Source organism: Oxyura jamaicensis, chromosome 1 (genome assembly GCF_011077185.1).
Source record: "Oxyura jamaicensis isolate SHBP4307 breed ruddy duck chromosome 1, BPBGC_Ojam_1.0, whole genome shotgun sequence".
Taxonomy (NCBI): domain Eukaryota; kingdom Metazoa; phylum Chordata; class Aves; order Anseriformes; family Anatidae; genus Oxyura; species Oxyura jamaicensis.
In genome coordinates this window covers 15,828,208-15,848,705 of record NC_048893.1, presented here as the reverse complement: position 1 = coordinate 15,848,705, position 20,498 = coordinate 15,828,208, and the positions used below count along the sequence as shown (strand labels likewise).

At 41.1% G+C, this 20,498-nt stretch overlaps 1 protein-coding gene across 8 annotated transcripts in view; it reads right to left on the bottom strand.

Moving 5' to 3' along the window:
* Positions 1-5,355: 5,355 nt before the first annotated feature.
* GRAMD4 (GRAM domain containing 4) overlaps positions 5,356-20,498 on the bottom strand; it is an 80,647-nt gene continuing 65,504 nt past the window's right edge. For 5 of the 8 annotated variants that reach the window (XM_035319622.1, XM_035319583.1, XM_035319643.1 and 2 more), the window contains exons 12-21: positions 20,392-20,435; positions 20,168-20,277; positions 18,764-18,918; positions 16,436-16,471; positions 15,595-15,612; positions 14,900-15,047; positions 14,325-14,418; positions 13,167-13,251; positions 11,824-11,892; positions 5,356-8,765 (exon numbers count right to left, since the gene is read on the bottom strand). In XM_035319622.1, the coding sequence (XP_035175513.1) occupies positions 8,664-8,765; positions 11,824-11,892; positions 13,167-13,251; positions 14,325-14,418; positions 14,900-15,047; positions 15,595-15,612; positions 16,436-16,471; positions 18,764-18,918; positions 20,168-20,277; positions 20,392-20,435 (861 nt within the window). In that variant the 3' untranslated portion in view covers positions 5,356-8,663. The remainder of the gene's footprint in view (positions 8,766-11,823; positions 11,893-13,166; positions 13,252-14,324; positions 14,419-14,899; positions 15,048-15,594; positions 15,613-16,435; positions 16,472-18,763; positions 18,919-20,167; positions 20,278-20,391; positions 20,436-20,498) is intronic. The other 3 variants (XM_035319593.1, XM_035319611.1, XM_035319630.1) reach the window with 3 other exon arrangements.

Here is a 20,498-nt window from a genome sequence, read left to right as displayed (position 1 = left end):
TGGGGTGCAGGAGGTACAAAGCCTGCGTGCTTCAACTGATCACTGTGAGCCACAACCAGGAGCAGCCCTGAATAAAGCCATGACTTGGACCTGGCCTGGAGGCCTGGACCCGGCCTGGTTTTGCCAAGCTGGAGAGGAGCAGCACCTTGTTCTGACCACTTGCAGTGCTGGGGGGAACTTCAGCTGCTCCATCCCATCTCCCTGTTATGATGTTTGGAGCACGGAGCAGGCATCTCTAGCCAGGGGCCCAGCCTCGTGCAACCCTTTCCAGAAAGCAGCAGTCCCACCAAGCCTCCCACCGCTGCGTCCCATCTGTCAGTACCCAACTGCACAGCTCGTGTTGTGCCCTCTGGTTGTGCCAGTTGCTTGGGTCTTTGTTCATCAGCTGATCTGGTTGTGAGCAACCTAATGAGATCTCTGAAATGACACTGCTGAAAGCAGGGGGAAAAGTGTCTCTCATGCTGCTCATGAAGACAGGGACCTGGGAAGCCTAAGCCTTGGTCCTGGCACCCTGTGGTTCTGGGGTCTGTTCACACCATCCATGCCACTCCTGCACCCAGCTTTCAAGTCAGGAATGAAACTGTTTGCAAAGATTCCACCCGTAATTTTCTTTTTGTGCTGATCCTCTATCTCTTTGCATTTAATACCAATCCACACCTGGTCCTCTGAAGCTGGGTGGAGTACGTGTCTTCCCAAGCCTCACTTCTGGTCATATGAGAAAGCAGGGAGAGGGTTGTGCTTCCCTGGGGGAGCTGCAAGAAGTGAGACAAACCCATTTCTGCCAGAAAAAAAATACGACTGAGAAAGCATGAACTAAATTCATACGAGCACATCTGCTGTGCACTGATGGGTACATCTGGGGCTTGTTCATTAGTGCACACAGTGACATGCCTGCAGGAACATGTTCAGTAAAGACATGCCCTATGACTTTCCCTACTCTGACTGCAATGCCCCCCCCAAAAAAAAACTAGGTGGGAAATTGCCCCCCCCCCCCCCCCCCCCCCCCCCTCCCAGCCTTCTTTTTGCCAGCTCTGGGGTTTTGAGAGGAGCAGGGGAAAAGTCACTGCTTGAAGGCAGCAGATTAAACATAGCGCTGACAACAGCATGCAACTCTGCAAATACTTGTGCAATCGGGTTTTGTGCCAAGTTAACTCGTGCACACAGAAGTTAGCTTTAGCTGCCTGGTTCTTTGCATTGTTCTTTGACACTATAAACTCAGGGCTAGCACTTTAAAGTTTATCTTAAATTTGTATTAAAAGGTTACCTCTGGAATCTGATGGACTTCGCAAAACTGGAAGGGGGAACACGGAGCCAGCTCTGTGTATCAGAGTTGCTACATTCCCCCACAACTTACCTGGGGCTGGGGTTCTGAGGGCAGCTGAGCCAAGCCCTCTGGCCTCCTGTGCTGGGAAGGAAGATGTGCAGTGCTCTGCTTACCGCTCCGAGGTGCTCTGCTCTCAATTTGAGAATTACTGTTTGGACAATAAATCCACATCCCTTATATATGGACACCCCTTATACAGATTTCAGTACATTTAAAAGCAGACTCTCAACATATTTATACTTGTATGAAGAGAGCATCTCCTCCCTTTTCCAAGAGCCCTTCTGAACCCTGCTCAGCCACAGATGGCATCGGGGGGATGGAGCCACAGCCATCACAAGCCCAGTTTTGCGCTCAGAGCTGCCTGTCCCCAGCCTCCCATCTGTCCTCCCTTCCAGCAGACATCAGTTCAAGCCTGCAGCACTCAGACCAGGTCCAGGGCTTAATTCCCCTCCACTGGGGTTTCCTTGGAAAGCGCCCAGAGTTGTTGCAGATGGATGTGAGTGCAGACACAGCCACCACCGCTCCATGAGCCATACAGTTCGGCTTCAGATCTGGGGAAGCTTGTAGAGGTCAACACACCATGACACACGACGTATAGCTCTGCCCAGGAGCAGGACAGCAGTTTTCTAAGGCATCTCCCCTGCCAGGTGAGCACTGACGATGCCCTGTGTAGCTTCACTTTTCCCAGAGCACGTCCACTAACCGATATCATCTCGGCATGTTTCCCACAAGCATGCAAAATGCAGAGTTTTGCAAGAAAAATCCATCCAAGTACAAGAAAGGCCTGCACTAACACACTCCATCCCCTCAAGAATAATGGTAAATGTCACCATCATAAACCCCGTAAGGAAACGTATGCACGTTGCTCAATGTAGGGTGTTGTTAGTTCACACTCCGGAACCCCACCCCCAGCTTTTCCCAAATAGCATCTAAAAGATTTGATCATTTTTCCCCAACCCCAAATGCCTCTCAGACTGATCCCTTTTCTGTGAATTTATAGACTTGTGTGATATTTTCAGGGATTGTGGGGTTTGGAAACAGCTCGTGTGACTCTCACTCCTTATTCATATGTGACTGGTTAACATTTTTCAGTGGCTAATGACATTTCTGGTCAGAGATGACTTTTCAAAACAAATAAATAACATTTAATATATCTGTTTGGTTTACTGACTTTATACCAGCAGCAGTTCCTCCTAAATACTTATCCAGCCTAAGAAAAACCAGGAGAGGATTTACAAAAGTTCTTGCTGACTTAGCTGAGAGATCAAAACCTGATGCCCTGTGCTCAAGAGAACAGCACGGAGACGGCTGAGCAAATACCAGCTTAGGCTTGAACAATCCGTCCCAAATACCTTTCTGTGGCATGCAGCTAGCTCTCTGTTTATTTCTCTACAGAGGCACATTTTGCTCGGTGTAAGCCTGAACCAGTAAAAAACTGGTTTGTCAAGAAGAGAAAGACCACTGTGACGAGCACACGTAATAGCTTCAAGAGACATCCTCTTCCTTCAGCCATGCAAACACCTGACACGTCAGCTTAAGAAATGGAAGGCACAGAGCAGTCCGAAGCAGCAGAGAGTCGTTTGGTTCCTATTTACACAAAATGGAAGATGTGAAACGTGGAGGCAGCTTTAGTCAACATGTGATGTGCTCATCAGGACGCGGCCAGTCAACGTCTGAACAATCAGGACCTAAACATAAGGAGGAAGAAAACTGGAACATTGCTGAGGACACATCAGAGGAAACACTGGAAGGCTCTCAATTCAAAACCTGATTATTTAGCGAGAAAGCAAAACAGAAATTTGGCAAGTTTAGAAATGAAAAGAAAAAAGAGAGCAACTCCTCTTGGACACAATTCACCTTGAACCTGAAGCTAGACTGTAAGGTAGAAACCATCTACTAATTGCCATTAATTACTAAATGAAGTGGGGATGAAGACAAATTTCTGGTCCAAGCATGCAAATGGCTAGTAAGATCTTACCCATTCATGTGAGATCATCCAGAGACAAAACAGAGAGCAGAGGGTCAAGTAAGGGATGCAGCAGGCTGAGTGGGTCAAGAGATTTTGGAGGAAGGTTTGTATCTGCACATGAGAAGGAGCGAGATAGAAGCATAAAGGAATATACATGAAATTAGGGGAAGGTGAAACATAAGGGAGAAGCTAGAGAATATGAAAAGTTGCTTGTTAACTGGAAGAAAAGCACCAAGGAAGACTGAAGGAAATCCTTCCCCACATTTAGCCATTTTTCATTTGAAGTGGCAAAGATGGAGCTTAGGTACAGGATACAAAAACAGAGATTTCACCGAATTCACATCTGAAATAGGTGTGATGCTCACACGGCACAGCAAACAGGTATTTAAACACCCCAACTTCTCTAACACAGAAAATACATCTTCTGGAAATTTTACTTACGCAGGAAAAATATTTGAAGCTGAGAGCTGATAACTTGTAGGCAGAATGTTTAGCTTACTAAATTCCCCTACTTAGGTTGAGAAAACTAGTGCAGTTTTCAGGAAGACCACCCCTTCCCCCAAGTCCCACGCAGTCTACGGCCATAATCAGACGTCCAGGCTCCAAAGACTATTTCCACGAGGCTGCAGTCAAGGTTGAGTGCGTGAGCACTGCTGCAGATGCAACTGATCTTGTACAAATATTCAATAAAAATGCATTAACAGAAGTACAAGAGGGAAGTTGGGTATGGTGAGAACACACAAGTATTTAAAATACAAGCTTAAAAGCACCACTGTATCGCCAGATGCACAGCTGCCATCGTGAGAAAGCTAAATATAGAAGTAAATGAAGCAGCATGCATTCATGACTGCAGGGTCTGCCATGGACTGATCTCTGTCAACAGAGCAAAACATAAAGAGGAGCATTGTAGAGACAAACAAATACCTTGGGATTAGATGACCAGGAAGCTCACTCCTGGTATCATATTCCTAACCAAAGACAAAGGCCTGTGTACCGAGTGAAAGCCAGCTCCTGTTGCACACAGCATGGATAAAGAAGCCCTACCATTTATCCCAACCAGGTTACAGATTTCACAGAAGCACAGTCAAAGGCTCAGGAACTAGGCACCTGTTTGTAAGACAGATGAACTGGGCCACTACAGGTTCTGCAAGACAAAGAGCAGCCCTGTTCGGATACCAAAAGCTTCTCTCCTGCATACCTTTGGGGCAGAGAAGGGTTGTGTTCTTACCCCCAGTGCCTACCCTAGCACAGCCTTCTGTATTACTGTGACTCCTGAAAGAGCTTTTACAGGTATCCATTTGTGCCTTTCCTAACGCACTAAATGTCACAGAAAACAAAAAACATTACTATGCTCTGCAATACACCAACATGATTACTTCAGATTTAAGAAGGGTCCTTGAGCTTCAAAAGCAATGAAGCAAAGCCCACCCACTTCCCCCAGTGATGGGCTTGAGGTGGCTGTGAATACGCCAAAAGCAGCTCACCTCACTCCAAGAAATCAGGTCTGGTTTTGCTACACGATTCATTAAAGTTTCTAAGAAGTATTAGCACAAAGCATTTTTATGTTTATTTAAATAAAAATTATAATTTATACAAGACTTTTTAAACAAACAAGATTTTCTTAAAAAATGTACAGGGCAAATTATTTCATTATTTCAATTTTTCATACAGTATAAGTCTTTTGTCAAACAAAAGTTACACTGATAATGAGTTATTTACAACTTCAAAATATAGACTCGAACTTCAGACATAAAAATTTTAACATCCATTATATTTCAATGATTAGTAGTAGAAATTAAACATCTGCCAAAATGTACAGAATTCAATAAAAACTACCAGTGTTTTTAATACAAGTTTAAGTAGCCAAAAAAAAGTACATCCTTTCATCTCTTCAAGATTGGGTAAAATTGTGTTTTTCTTTGTCTGCAGGAACAATAGAAGGGTTTTGCTGCTGGCTTCCTGTGTGGTGTTGCTACTTATAAATAGCTTGTTTCTCTCAATCTTGCCTCACAAAAGCTACAGTGTACGGAAAGGCATGATTTCATATTTCAGCTTTTTTTGATTTGCCTTTTGAATTTAAATGTTCATCAATAAATAATTAAAGCAGTCAGTTTTCATCTCCCTTTTTTTTTCTCCTTTAAAAGGGACTCAAACTAACCAATGCAATTCTACTGAAAAAAGCTAAACCCAATTACACCTGAATGATCCAGCAGTGAACCACACACATCAACAGAACCGCAAATATAAACAGCAAACAGAAAGACAAGAACATCACCTGCTGCTATTAGAAAGTAACACTTTACATGAAGTGATGCTACCCAGCCTGCTGATGAAGCAAAGCAGGCTACACTGCAAAGCTCGGTAGGACAAGTGGAATTTAAGGTTAACTGGAGTGTAATTGTACAAGTCAAGTACGTATTTACTCACAGTCCATCCCCTCCAAGCCTGTGAAGATGTAGCAGAAGAGCAGGCACAGGTGCACTCGTGAGTAAACACACCGAGGGGACTTTCTACCAGCTCTGATGTTCTGTAACACAGAAGCAATTTCATAGCAGTAACCTGGACAACCTAAATGTAAGTGAACTTTGTCAAGTATGTACATAGATGTCTGACAGTTATATTACAATTCCTTAAAAAAAATCCAGTCTTTTTTCTACACGTTAGAATGATGAAATGACGTTGCATTGCAGTTTGCACTAGGTTTACTGCTTCAAGAGTAGTTTGTTTTTAAATTCACACTGTTAAAGCGTGGATTAATTTTGAATGCCGACAGATTAGATTTCCTAACAAGTTTCTAATTTCTTAGCTCAGAGAAAAAAAAAAAAAAAAAGCATATTGTGCATGAGGCATTTCAGGCTGGGAGAAGGACAATTATTTCTTCTCTCCCTCTCTGAAGCCTAGGCGTGGTTAATTGTCCTGGCACCACAAGCACAGGACCTATGGCTCCTTTGGGAACCGGGATCTAGGACAACCCTGTATGCTAGGGTCAAACAGCGACGGGGGACGTGTGTGGGGGGAGTAGTAAGTGCCAGTCAACTGATTTCCTACTGAAACTGCTGCTATGATCAGAGTGAAGATATAAATTACACTTGAAAAAATGATACAAAAATAAGAAAAAGAGCATGCTCTCTGTAAAAAATATAGTTTTCTGTTTCCTCAGGAAAAAAAACCATAGCTTTAAACACACTCGTGATTTTTCCTTAAGACAAAATGAATGAATCTGGTTAAGATTTATATAACATTAAGCGATTTTAATGCCTATTAGCCACACTTACTATTCAAGGAAGCTTCTAGAAAGGAAGGTCAAATGATAATACACAGCAGTTACAAAAAAAAAGATTGACTTCAAATTTTTTCTTCAAACTTGCTTTAAAGTCAAGGAATTTAAACAAACACCCCTGCCTATGTAAAGCGAAGAAGCCACAAACTGTCAAGCTACATCCATATTAGATGGTGGCAAAAGGCATTTCCAACCAGCTTCACTTATGCGTTAAGCTTTCAGGTCCTGATGTACACCATACCTAAGGAGGTATTAGAAATGCCCCCTTTTTTCTGGTCACGTAAAGGTCAAGTGCTGCTCTAACCAAAGAGCCCCAGAATTGCATCCTAGCCCTTCTGGTGGATTCTCCCCTGCTTGTGTTCACAGTTCCAACTTAGGGAATGGAATTTTACTGCAGTCAGTGTTTTACTTTACAACACCCAACCAAATCACAGTATTCAACAGTATTTCTTCACGTCAGGCTCACATCAACTTCTTCTATCATACCTGTTCATGGCCAGACTGAAATAGGTTTGCACAGTTTGACTGCCACCTTCTTCAGTACCGCTGCATTTGTTGAGAGACTTTAAGTAAAAATTGTGCTAAGAGTTAAAGACCCTTTGGTGCTTGGCTCCCCTGTCTGTCCCTCATTTTACCCCGTTCCCCATAAAGGAAGAAAAATCCCCGATTAAAAAAAAAAAAAAAATCCATAAAACGAAGTCCCATTTTTTAGGTAAGAATTTGCATCTGCATTACTTTTCTGGGGGGACCTTCATATAATGGCTGGAGACATCCATGCTAGCAACTCAAAAGACATAGCAAAGGAGAAGACAAATGGGAAGGCATAGTGTAACTCCTACTGTGCTTTAAGAAAAATGCAAATATAATTCTAAACCTCTCAGAAGGGTGCTATTGTATAGAATATAAAAGCTTTCTGTATTAAAGACGAAGGTCAAATATGTGCTTTGCTGCTAGAAAGGCCTGAGAGAGTTTAGATAAGGAGCCCAGCCTTCCTGTTTTACCTGGCCATTGGGTTTAATTGTAACTAAAATTTAATTTTGCACGGGGAAACACAGCAACATTCCAGTGCTCCTCAAATTATGTTCTGAAAAGGAAATAGTGCTTTCAGTTGCTATATTAGTGTTGTTACAAGGTAACTCAAGAGAAAAGCTAAATTAAAGAGGGTCATGTCTCAGTTTAGTTTGATTATTCCCACCTCCCCCAACACAAAAAGCCTGCAAGTCTTTTATGCAATAACATACAAACACCTTGTACATACAACATGTACAGTAGTTGAGCCCTTCTATGACAAGTATCTACAGAAATACAAATATACGATGCCTAACATTTTAGGAACAACATTTTGATGCCGTCTTTTATAAAAAGTATCTACCTGCCTTCCTTCCTCTTACTTTGGTTAATTAGGAAAGGAAGATATAGTTACAAACTTTTTCCTCCAATTCACTGTACAAACAATTTAAACCTCTGTATGCAGAAAAATCTGAACCTAACCCAACCACTAAAATATCCTTCTGCGATGCAAGAATTAGCAAGGAGGAGTTATTGTAAGTGCATTTACAAATACAGAAATACTAAGATGATAATACTTCCTTGGTGTTGCTATCATTTTTAATACAGAACCCAATTAAAAACTCAGAGCTGAAGAACAGACTTCAGGCTACTGGAGTTGGCATTCTCATGTCTTGGGGAAAAAAATAAATGAGATAATGGGACAAATGTATCCTTAGTGATACCAGTGGAGTTAAAGGGATCAACCTGTTTCAGTCCATTATTAGTCAGTTCTCCAAGTGTCTTCCCAGCTTTTAATGTCAGTAAATAAACATTAAAAGTGCTTAATGTGCAAGGCTAATAGTGATGATAGCACTTTCACCGTCTTGTTTCATTTTGTTTTTTGTGTTTTTTGTTTGTTTTTTACAAAAACCTTAAAAACAAACATGAAGGCATATATAAAATACACTTGATTTATGTAACAGATAGAATATAAACCACCAGACAAGAAAAATTATTGCAAAATAGATGAGGATGTTCATTTTTTTTCACTACCAAGTTGTAAAATAAGAAGTTTCCTTTAGGTCTTCTATGATAAGATACTAGCTCTCACTGTTGGATGATGCAGATGTTATTTTCACATACTGGTTGAAAATCGTCTCAAAAGCTTCATCTCGGTGTACCATGGCACCAAACACCAAAGGCTGAATGACAGGGAAAAGAAAAATCAAAAACAGATCATGTCAGTCTGGAAAAGAAGTATTTCTTCAGGTACAGTTTTGGCCAGAACGTTAGCAGCAGTAGATGAACTATATACAGAGTGCATTCACAGAATCACAGAATTTTCTAGGTTGGAAGAGACCTCAAGATCATTAAGTCCAACCTCTGACCTAACACTAACAGTCCCCACTAAACCATATCCCTAAGCTCTACATCTAAACGTCTTTTAAAGACCTCCAGGTGGTGACTCCACCACTTCCCTGGGCAGCCCATTCCAGTAACTAACAACCCGTTCAGTAAAGAAGTTCTTCCTAACATCCAACCTAAACCTCCCCTGGCGCAACTTAAGCCCATTCCCCCTCGTCCTGTCACCAGGCACATGGGAGAACAGACCAACCCCCACCTCGCTACAGCCTCCCTTCAGGTACCTGTAGAGAGCGATAAGGTCACCCCTGAGCCTCCTTTTCTCCAGGCTGAACAAGCCCAGCTCCCTCAGCCGCTCCTCGTAAGACTTGTTCTCCAGGCCCCTCACCAGCTTCATTGCCCTTCTCTGGACTCGCTCAAGTACCTCCATGTCCTTCTTGTAGTGAGGGGCCCAAAACTGAACACAGTACTCGAGGTGCGGCCTCACCAGAGCCGAGTACAGGGGGACGATCACCTCCCTGGCCCTGCTGGCCACACTGTTTCTTATACAGGCCAGGATGCTGCTGGCCTTCTTGGCCACCTGAGCACACTGCTGGCTCATATTCAGCCGACTATCAACCATCACTCCCAGGTCCTTCTCTGCCTGGCAGCTTTCCAACCACTCATCTCCCAGCCTGTAGCTCTGCTTGGGGTTATTGCGCCCCAGGTGCAGGACCCGGCACTTGGCCTTGTTGAACTTCATGCAGTTGACCTCGGCCCATCGGTCCAGCCTCTCCAGATCCTCCTGCAGAGCCTTCCTACCCTCGAGCAGATCGACACACGCACCTAACTTGGTGTCATCTGCAAACTTACTGAGGGTGCACTCAATGCCCTCATCCAGATCATCAATGAAGATATTGAAGAGGACCGGCCCCAGCACCGAGCCCTGGGGAACGCCACTAGTGACCGGCCTCCAACTGGATTTGACTCCATTTACCACGACTCTTTGGGCCCGGCTATCCAGCCAGTTTCTAACCCAATGAAGCGTGCGCCAGTCCAAGCCAAGAGCAGCCAGTTTCTTGAGGAGAATGCTGTGGGAAACGGTGTCAAAAGCCTTGCTGAAGTCAAGGTAGACCACATCCACAGCCTTTCCCTCATCCACCCAGCGCGTCACTTTGTCATAGAAGGAGATCAGGTTCGTCAAGCAGGACCTGCCCTTCATAAACCCATGCTGACTGGGCCTGATCGCCTGCTTGCCCTGCAAGTGCTGCGTGATGACTCTCGAGATAATCTGCTCCATGAGCTTCCCTGGCACTGAGGTCAAACTGACAGGCCTGTAGTTTCCCGGGTCAGTCCTCCGGCCCTTCTTGTAGATGGGCGTCACATTTGCTAGCCGCCAGTCAACTGGGACCTCCCCCGATAGCCAGGACTGTTGATAAATGATGGTAAGCGGCTTGGCCAGCACCTCTGCCAGTTCTCTCAGTACCCTCGGGTGGATCCCATCCGGCCCCATCGACTTGTGCACATCCAAGTGCCGTACCAGGTCACCAACCATTTCTTCATGGATAGTGAGGGCCACATCTCTCTCCCCATCCCCTTCCACCAGTTCAGGGTACTGGGTATCCAGAGAACAATCGGAATTGCCGTTAAAGACTGAGGCGAAGAAGGCATTAAGCACCTCCACCTTTTCCTCATCACTTGTAACTAAGTTTCCCCCCGCATCCAGTAGAGGATGGAGATTCTCCTTAGTCCTCCTTTTCGTGTTGATGTATTTATAAAAACATTTTTTGTTATCTTTAACAGCAGTAGCCAGATTGAGCTCCAGATGAGCTTTGGCTTTTCTAATTTTGTCCCTGCACAGCCTCGCGATATCCTTATAGTCCTCCCTAGTGGCCTGCCCACTTTTCCAAAGATTATAAACCCTCTTTTTTCTTCTAAAATCAAGCCACAATTCTCTGTTCAGCCAGGCTGGTCTTCTTCCCCGCCAGCTCGTCTTTGGGCACGTAAAGAATTCATAAAGAAGTAAGAATCCTTTTCTCTATTAAATCCTTGGATACATGCCAGAGTTTCTAATATTTTCACTTCACCATCCTCTTCCTAAAACAACCATGGCATAAAGTGCATCTGCATAGAGTACTAGCAACAGAGAATATTTTAACTCTGTTATCAGCTCAGTGCATGAAGTTTTCCTGATTGACCTCTGCCTCTAAAGGTTTCTAAAACTCTTTATCGGTGCCTCTTAGCTTCAGCTCATAAAATATTTATTTAGGTAGATTAACATTTTCAACCTCTTTATTAAGTACTTCTCAATATTAAAAAAGTGAGCAGAAAGCCTGGTACAACCTTCACACGACTTAAAGAAAAGCTGTTTATAAGTGGCTAGTTTAAAATAAGGTACAGTAATATGTTAAGAAAAGCTTTAATTGTCCCAAAGGTATTTGAGGCTTAGAGACATTTACATCTTTAGCACAATAAGGTCGAAACAGGAAAACTGAATCCTGAGGGTCAGGCCCTTCTACCCCCAAACCTGCCACACAGCAGACCATTCCTCACACAAAGATACTGTCAAGCCATCAACTTTGAGCTTCAGACTGTTTGCACTGCAGACCACCCCTATGCTCTCAAACGAGGTGATGAAACAAAGGAGCAGAAAGGAAGAAGCAAATCTTTCCGAAGTGTTACAGTAAAATAGTCCAGATGCAGTAAAACAAGCTGAACGTTTCATTCAAATTCTGAAACCAGACATGCTGACATGTACACAAATGAAATATAGAAAAAAGCCAAACACTAGCATGAGTGGGGAAAAAAATAAAAGCGCCTTTTTGCTGGTGCTAGCCAGAGAAAGAAGACAACAAGAGCATGAAGTCAAACGGAGGTATACAGATACAACCAGATATAAAGATATAACCAGCTACTTACTTTTTGTGTAGATGGTGTTGATACAGCAATACCCATCCCTGATCCCGGGAGAACAGAGAGCACTTTATACTAAAAAGACCAAGCACAGACCAAAAGGTATCTCAGATGCACTGAACGACTGCAAAAGGTGTCGAGGTCATGCAACCCATCAATGGCAGACCCTCCCAGCCACAACTAACAGACCTGCAGGAAAAACAAGAGCAGGCCAGGCACTCCCCTCTGTCCCTGGTGCCCACGGGCACAGCACTGCTCGTGCAGCCAACACAACACTCTTCCCTTCCTGCTACATACATGTACATGTGTGTATGTATACACGCACATACATGTATATACACATACATAAACAGGCAAGAAAACGTGCAAGTCTGTATCATCTAAAGGTTTCCCTGGAACTAATATCCATCTGCTGTTTAAAGAAGCAGGAAAGAGACCAGAAAAAGCTGCTTTTCAAAACTAAATAGACCAACAGGGTATGTACATTTGGGCTTTTTAAAGAAAATCTGTAAGGCTAAGATGAAATATAGTTGGCAGAACTAGAGAATATCCTAAATATGAAAGGAGCCTGAGCGTGGCATGTTTTTACCCATCCAAAAATAAAACAAGGCGCAGTATGTTTTTATGCTCGGCTGTGTGATCTCTGTCTCATCTTCATTAAGAAGCTACACAGATATAAAAGAACATTTGCAGCAGTAAAGACCTACTAAACAACCAGCCTGCATTGCTTCGAGTATGATTAAAATGCATCACTATGAATTATTAATGCCAATGAGAATGTTCAATTTGAGCTCAAATTGTCCCATTTATAGATGTGATATAAATGGAAGAAATTCATCTGAAAATCCAGAGGTACCTAAACAGTAGACACCAAACCAAATTACTTCTCTGCACAATGTAATTTAAACTGTGGCACTCATGGCCACAGGATGCAGTAGAAAGCACTGGTGTTGGCCTTTATGAGTAAGACAATTTCAGAGAGGTTAACAAATATCTCCATATAGCCTGATGCTAGGTGTGGACTAAAGCCTCTGGTAACAGCAGGCTGATAAAACTCAACCAGAGGTTCACACCGTACTTGCCATGCTTCTGACCATCCACTTTTCCTCTCTTTTAGTGATGGGATGCCACCAAGACAAAACTCCACTCTGATTCAATAATGCTACTCTAAAATGGTTTACCAATATTCTTTGATGAAAGTACTATGTCTTAGTTATAAAAATCATCAATATTATTTTTTTAAGTGTCAAACAAACAAACAACAATAAAAACACCTCAGAAAACTAAAACAAAACTAGCTGAACAGAACCCCAGCTTTCTCCCCTTGTTGCAACACAAACCAGACATACCTTCTGAATATCCGTTATATCCGTTAGCTTTATAACCTTATTTCTTTTAGATGAGCCAGATTTTGAGCTTTCAAAGCACAAGTAACTGAAAACAAGGAAAGAAAATGCTCATTTTGATACAGTGTTCTGAAACAAAGCTCACAATATCCTTCCTGTCACTTCTGAAGTTTGAAATCTCACAAGTTGAAATCAGCTTTGAAAAAAAATAGAGGCAAACAACATGCAATTCAGTTACAGCTTCCAATTTAGAACAAACATTTGTAAATTCCAGTACCTACTGTGTTTGAAAACCCAGAACATACAGTATGCATACACAAAAAAAATATTATTTTTAGACTACTGCATTGAATTTCTGAGCCCAACAAGTATTTTAAAGACACAAAAAGCGAGTATAGCCTTAAACAGTTAAAATACCAAATCTCAAAAGGCTTATAAATCTTTTACTTTCCTAGAAGAAGATTAATGGAAAATACTGTATTAGTTGCATGTTATTGTGATGCAGACAAAAGCTCAGATTTCTAAATGCTAGAGATTCTAAACGCCCTCTATCATTAGGTGACATTGCATCCAGATTAGCTTTACTTCCATTCATTACACTCCAAAGGAATTTCAGTGCAAGAGCCAAACAGTAGTCACGATACTTATTTCAGCACAGGGGAGAGGGAAAAGAGAAAGAATTAAAAACAAACAAACATAAATACTAGTTTTGAAACCAAGGCTTGAATTTCTGTTTTTTTGCTGTTGTTGCACATTGCTTCAAGGAAGCTATATGTTCAGTTTGCTTTAAAAAAATGAAACAGAATATTTGCTAAGTAACCATTAATCACAACTCTCAAAATGTTTTGTTTCTTTTTTAATATACATACAGTAAGTACGATATCCATATCAAGGACTGCAGCTACTAACAACCAACTACATAAGAGCTCTTCTCCATTCCCATGCAAGCCTTTCCAAGACAAAAGCATGCTTGTTAAGCTTTGCCACACCCCAGAATTAGTTCTCCCTCTCCTACAGTGCTTTCTTGAGGTTTTAAAGACACTTGATACCCACTTATCAGCACTGTTGTTTCAAAAAATTGTCAAATGACTGCTTTCAGATTCAATATTTTATGTCTGTTGCATTTCCCTCCTAAGAAATGTGTCAAATGTAATGACTCACTTTTCTGTGACATAAAGAACTCCGTTCCTGATGTAGTCTGTAGGCATCTTCCTATCTCTATTAATCAAGCAGCAGCGCCAGCCATTTTCACACACTAAAAAAGAAAGTTTTACTTTAAGAAAGAGAAAATCAGGTATTACCCCCAGCAATTACTTTATAAAGCAGCAGAAAACACTGAAAACAAAACTTCAGATAGCCAAAATCAAAGGTATTTACAAAGAAAAGCCCAAACAAGGTGTTTCTAGACATTGTAACATCTGTTTTAACACTGGTAAAATAAGAAGAAGAAGGAAAGAAAGGAAGGGAGGAAGGGAGGAAGGGAGGTAGGAAGGGAGGTAGGAACACATACACAATTTTTACTTTAACATTTGCACTACCACAAAAGGCATGACAGGCTGTAAGAGAATTGTAAGGATATGGAATGAAAGAGATCACCTCCATTCATCCTAATTCAAAGAAGGCATTTTTTAATTACAAGCTTATATTTGTACATTGCGCTGAAAGGGAATCCAACTTGAAATTATCCATGGCTTTTTAGAACAGATTCCATTAATGTAGCCTTCCCGTTGCAATACCTGCTAAAGGACGCTCATTTTCTGACAAGTTGAAAACTTCATGGAAATTGCCCCTCTTGGTGGTATGGAAACGACTCGTGTCTTCGTCTTTGTTTATTCCGGTCGGGGCATTTGAGCCCACGTAACTTCTGGATGCTGCTGTCTGAAGCTGCAAAAAAATAAAAATAAACATAATTCTAGACTGTGAACAGCAAAGCTTTTCTCTTAAAAAACATGACTAACTATTCTACCTTAAAAAACAAACAAACTGTAATACAATAATTTTCATTAACTTCAGTGAAGTTGACTTTGGACTATGGAATTCTGCTACTTCTATACCACAAGGCTGTAACGTGCTATCTGAAGACAACCGTTCAAAGTGCTATGCTTTGATAGGCACCCTTTGTGGGGACAAAAGCACATGGCACTAGATATTCATGTCTTAAAATACCATTTTCTGTAGAGAACTGGTAATCTGATTAGATACAGTTAAGTCACTGCACACAACTCCAAATTACTACCCTCATGGGACTAGTAATAACTAATATATTATTAGTACTTAGCTTGTCTTCAAGAGACAGGCCAAGCACAAGATATTTTTGCACAAAGTAAGTTTATAAAGAAAAAAGAGCAAACAAAGAAAGAGGCACGCAAAACTGCATAAGCTCATTATGAATACAAATTCTGAAATTGAAAGTCCACGCTACGATCCATACCTTTTCATGCCCTGACAGCTAGCAGGAAAAGAAACAAACAACACAAATGTGACAGTGACAAAAGAAAAAAGTGAAGTCTATTTAACAGTATAATACATAGAATAAAACATGAACTGAGTGAAGCTGCAAGTTCTTGCTCACATACCAAAAGACTACATACAATGAATGCAATTAAAAATGAGAGTTAGCAGTGGTTAGAGCACACCAGTTCAATTTATTCAGGTTGTGTTAGAGTCATTGATCTTTGCTTTGCTTTGAAGTTGCTCTGACTTTTGAGTGTAGACATGTGAAATAAAACTGAAATGGTTGTCAGCATCCTTGAGGGAAAAAAAAAAAAGGAAAAAAAAAAAAAAAGGAGCATGGAGTTCTTAAGTCCTTCAGTCAAATCTACTTTTAAACAGGGCTCCTGAACCACTGAGACAGCCCTAAAAAAAAAAAAAAAAAAGGCGCCTTACTTCTGGAAGGACAGAAGGCAGTTTCTTTCAGAAAGCTTGCCTCCGTTTGCTTTTTTCATCTTGGTAGCACACCACGCAATTCTCAAGGCTGGCTTTTGTCATGAAAGCAGTACCAGCTCCGCTCTTAGTCCTACTGTACACATGCAGTTAAACAACTGGCAAACTGACAACATGCAAGCTCGGGACTAAGCCCTACTCCTGTACAGCCCAGTGATGTTGGAGCTAGCTAGCCTCAGCTGCTTTTGGAGTGTAAGTTGGCAGCACTCAACACTTCACAGGATTTAGCTCTAACAAAAGAAATACAAAGCAAATGAGAAGTGTGCACTGCAATCACCGAGTATAAAATCAGACTGACAAAACAGTTATGCACAACAGAGGGTATTTACCATCCAGCTTTTAGGGTAACCGTAATACAATGATGCCTCAGGGGAAAAGAATAAAGAAAGTTGAGATTGAAAGAAAATAGTTGACAACAACTGTACTATTGCTTCAGTTACTGCCCTTCTGCTGTGCCCTCAGCAGTGATTAAGCCCCTCAAACCAAGGAAAATAGTAGCTTCCCCAGTTATTTGTGTGGGAGTAAAGATCAGATGAATTTTTGGAAGGCTCTCTTGGACAAGTTATTTGGCTCCATACGCACGTAACCAGGTGAAGCTTCACAGCCCAAGACACACAGAAGGTCAGGACAAGAGAGCTAATGCGTTTTGCTACAGAATAAAGATTATTCCTGTTCTCTGCCGCAGGGCTTCCTACCTAACCATTATATAAAGAGGTAAAAATAAAAAGGTGGTTAAGCATCACTATCATATCCCATGCTGAGGCTGGAGATGTGAGCAGCTCTGCCCTTACTTTGAGTCCTTCCTAAAACAGGCAAGTGTTTCCATTAAATCCAGTAGCTCATTTAGCTATAAACACCCTGGCTAGAGACAAACCATGGTCCATTCCTAAATGAAAAGCATCAAACCCAGATTTAATAAGCCTTAAATATAACTGGAAGTCATTGGATTTGTAATGCCAGAGGAGTCCTGCCTGCCTGTCAGTGACGACCTGGAAGCAGGCAAACAGTATTCCTTGCTACTTCCACTTGACCTGTCCTCAGCTTTTGACACACAACCTTTATCCATCAGACACTGGTGTGAGGATTTTTCTCTAAGGACAGGGGGGTCAGGGTGGTACAGGCAATGCATATTGCATGGTGTCTACGCTTACGGTGTCGTGTACACTGTTTTAAGGATAATAAGCCAAAGCAAATGCACGTAAGCTGTACATGCTTCTAGGCTCTGCCTTTTGTATGCGGGTCAAAAAAGAAAAAAGGAAAACCTATTTGGCTTTTACCTTTCCTAAAATAATAATACCAAAAAAAAAAAAAGAGAGATATAGAGACCAAGTTAATGCTTTCAAAGACATTTTGAAGCAGGTAATGCAGTCCTGCATGTCCTTTCCAGGGAGAAAAGCCAACCCTGTCAAGTCAGTCTCAAAACCCTGGTCTACTTGTCAAAACTTAAGTTGTTAAGGAAGGTCCAGAAAGGACAATTACTGTCTATGGATGACAGGTTCAACTTCAGCAATTCAGAGCCTTTCCATTCCTAAAACAGATTACACAGTCATCACAGTATGTGAATGATAACCTACAATGATAACAGAATGGTAACAGAAAGTTCTAAGTCAACCTTCTGCAAGCAACTGAAATAGCGACTACAGCTGACAGAACCTACAGCTGTCTAACCACTCACTCATCTCTCTCACCCCTTGGAAAATACAAACAAAAGAGTCACTTTCAGTCAGAGATTTTCCTTCTCTTCTACTTCCTTCTGAAATACTCAAGTCACATTGCTGTTACCATTTTGCCACCTACTGCTAAATTTCCCCCAGACGTGAAATTTCTTCTTCTTCTTGACAGGTTAACCAAGGGTTCATGTGTTTATCCATTTTGCTCCCCAGGTGTGTTCTCACGCTGAATTATTGCTAAGTGCTTCACATTTTAGTCAGGGAGTGTATGAAAGAACTCAGAAACCCCATGAATGCAATTACATATTGTAATAAGAGGCATTAAGCAAACACTAAAATGGGATTAGACTGAAGTCTATGAGACTAACAAAAGAAAAAATTACCGTTATGAGTAGCAACATGGTGAAACGTTATTTGTCACCACTACACCTACTTGTCATCTAATACAAATAACCTTGAGACATAAAACCTAAATATGTAAACTACTTTACAAATGCTATCAATACTTATCCCATTAGTAAGCTACATATATGCAATCTTTTTTTTTTTTTTTTTTTTTTCCTAAACTGTTCTTCAATCCACTCAAGCAGCTGAATCTCCACTAAAAAGAATATCTGGGAACAGAGAAAGGCAATACGAGATGACTAAATTTTGACAACAAAAATCACACAGAATGTATGTTACAGAAGTTGATATGAATCTGGACAGCATCACTTTTTGTGCATTTAGCTTCCTATGATTTCCATTATTTGTGTGTATGTGTATAAATATATACACATTTTGATAATAAATTCATTTCTTACAGGAAACAAATTCTAGATGGAAACTCCGTGAATCTTGAAAGTAATTATAAAAATAGAACTAACACTGACCATTAAGGTTTAATTAACCTTCCCTTTAATGTGCTCTAGTCACTGGGGAAAGGGAGAAAGGGATCTGATTTTCAGATGTTGGGAACAAAGAGACAAGATGACTTATTACCCTTACCCGTCTCGACACTGTAGCATTAGATCGTTCTTTGAGCTGCGGATCTGTTGGGAGGCTTGTCCAGATGATATAAGGAGTATCATATTTAGCTCTTAGTCTGGGGCATCGTTTGAAGATGAAATCAATAAGGAAAAACTTGATTCCGGCATAGAGTCCTGAAAAAAAGGTCACTATAGTATGCATGTTGTAAGGGCATTAAGAACATCCCGGTTTTGACCACATTTTAAAAAGTTCATGAAGGAAATGAAATTCTTTAAGTATCTTCATTCATAATGCTAAACCACTCTCTTGGTTCTATTTGGATTCTTCTTACAAAGGCAGGAAACTACTCCTTTACATCCCCTCCCCAAATCCCTCTCTCCCCCAGTTTTTAAACACATAGCTTCTTACTACGCAGAAGAGCACTGAAATAATCCAAACGTACATTGCTTATTAACAGAAACGTTCTGAAAGCATAATGTACTTCCAAAACAGGGAACATGCCAGAGCATTATACTCTGCAGTTCCTTGCAAGAATTTAAATGGCAACAGAGGGCTCTCATGTACTGCATTAAACTGTATCTTCCAGTCCAGTATGCCTTATCTTACGGAATATATTTCCTTGCATTCTGCCAGATTAAAAAGGGCTTGAAATACTCTTAAAACTTCAGTGAACACAATTCAGATCTCCTAAGAGTCACAATAACAAAATAATTCCTCACACTCATAATTCACTAGCTATATCAAGCAAATCTATGTATATGTTTAAATTTGAAGCTTGAAGTTCAGTGCCACTGACGCTAATACTCATTTGACCATCTCATTACCTCAATGAGTTAAAATATATATATATAAAAAATCTTGGTTCACAGGGCATGGCCTCATACCTTAGAGAAGACAGTCTTGTGCTGTAGGGGGAGCTGTCTTTTCCCAATTCCCTGCTGAAAGTGGAAGTATCTGCAACTTCACCCATAGTAATCTGCTTTGTCCAGCCTATCCTCCAAGTTCTACAAGTAGTCCTACCAACCTCTTCACTTTTTTCCACCCCTACCATCCTTGTGCCTTCTGTGTGGTCCCATATATTTCATTTACAAGGAAGAGAGAAAAAAATAAATAAAAAAATATAGGGCTTCCTGGAAGCCTTATAGCTCATAATCTTAAGACCTCTGCTAAAAGCTCATCATAAACTTTCCCACTTCAAGGAGCAAATGCATTACTTTTTCTATTATATTATGTATTCAGAGATGGTTTTCAAAATAAACATAACAAATGATGCCAAGCACAATGAAGATACTTTAAAACACTGCATTATTTATTAATGCAGGGTTTTCTTTCTTATTCTTGAAAATTCTCCCTCTGAAGATCACGCTCTATTTTAAAGCATTAAGTCAAGACTTTAATAGGTCAATTATTTATTGTGTTTACCCATTGCAAGACCAATAATCCTGTAGGGCAAAAAGCAGGATGCAATAAAAGCCGCCCATAGAGCAATGTAGAGCTTCTGTGTTATTTCTGGTTGGACCCACATGAACAAGCTGAAAATACACAAACAAACAAAGAAAAAAAAAAAAACAACCACTGTATTACCATGCTTTCCAGACATCGGTCAAGTCTTAGGAGGGTAAAAAGACTTATGTCAGATAACTTACTTTTTAATTTTTTCCAGTATGTCTGCCATCTTTCCAAAAAGGTTCTGCATAAAAAGCAAGAGAATGAAATCCAAGTCCCGTGTTATTTTGGTGGGGTTTTGTCCACG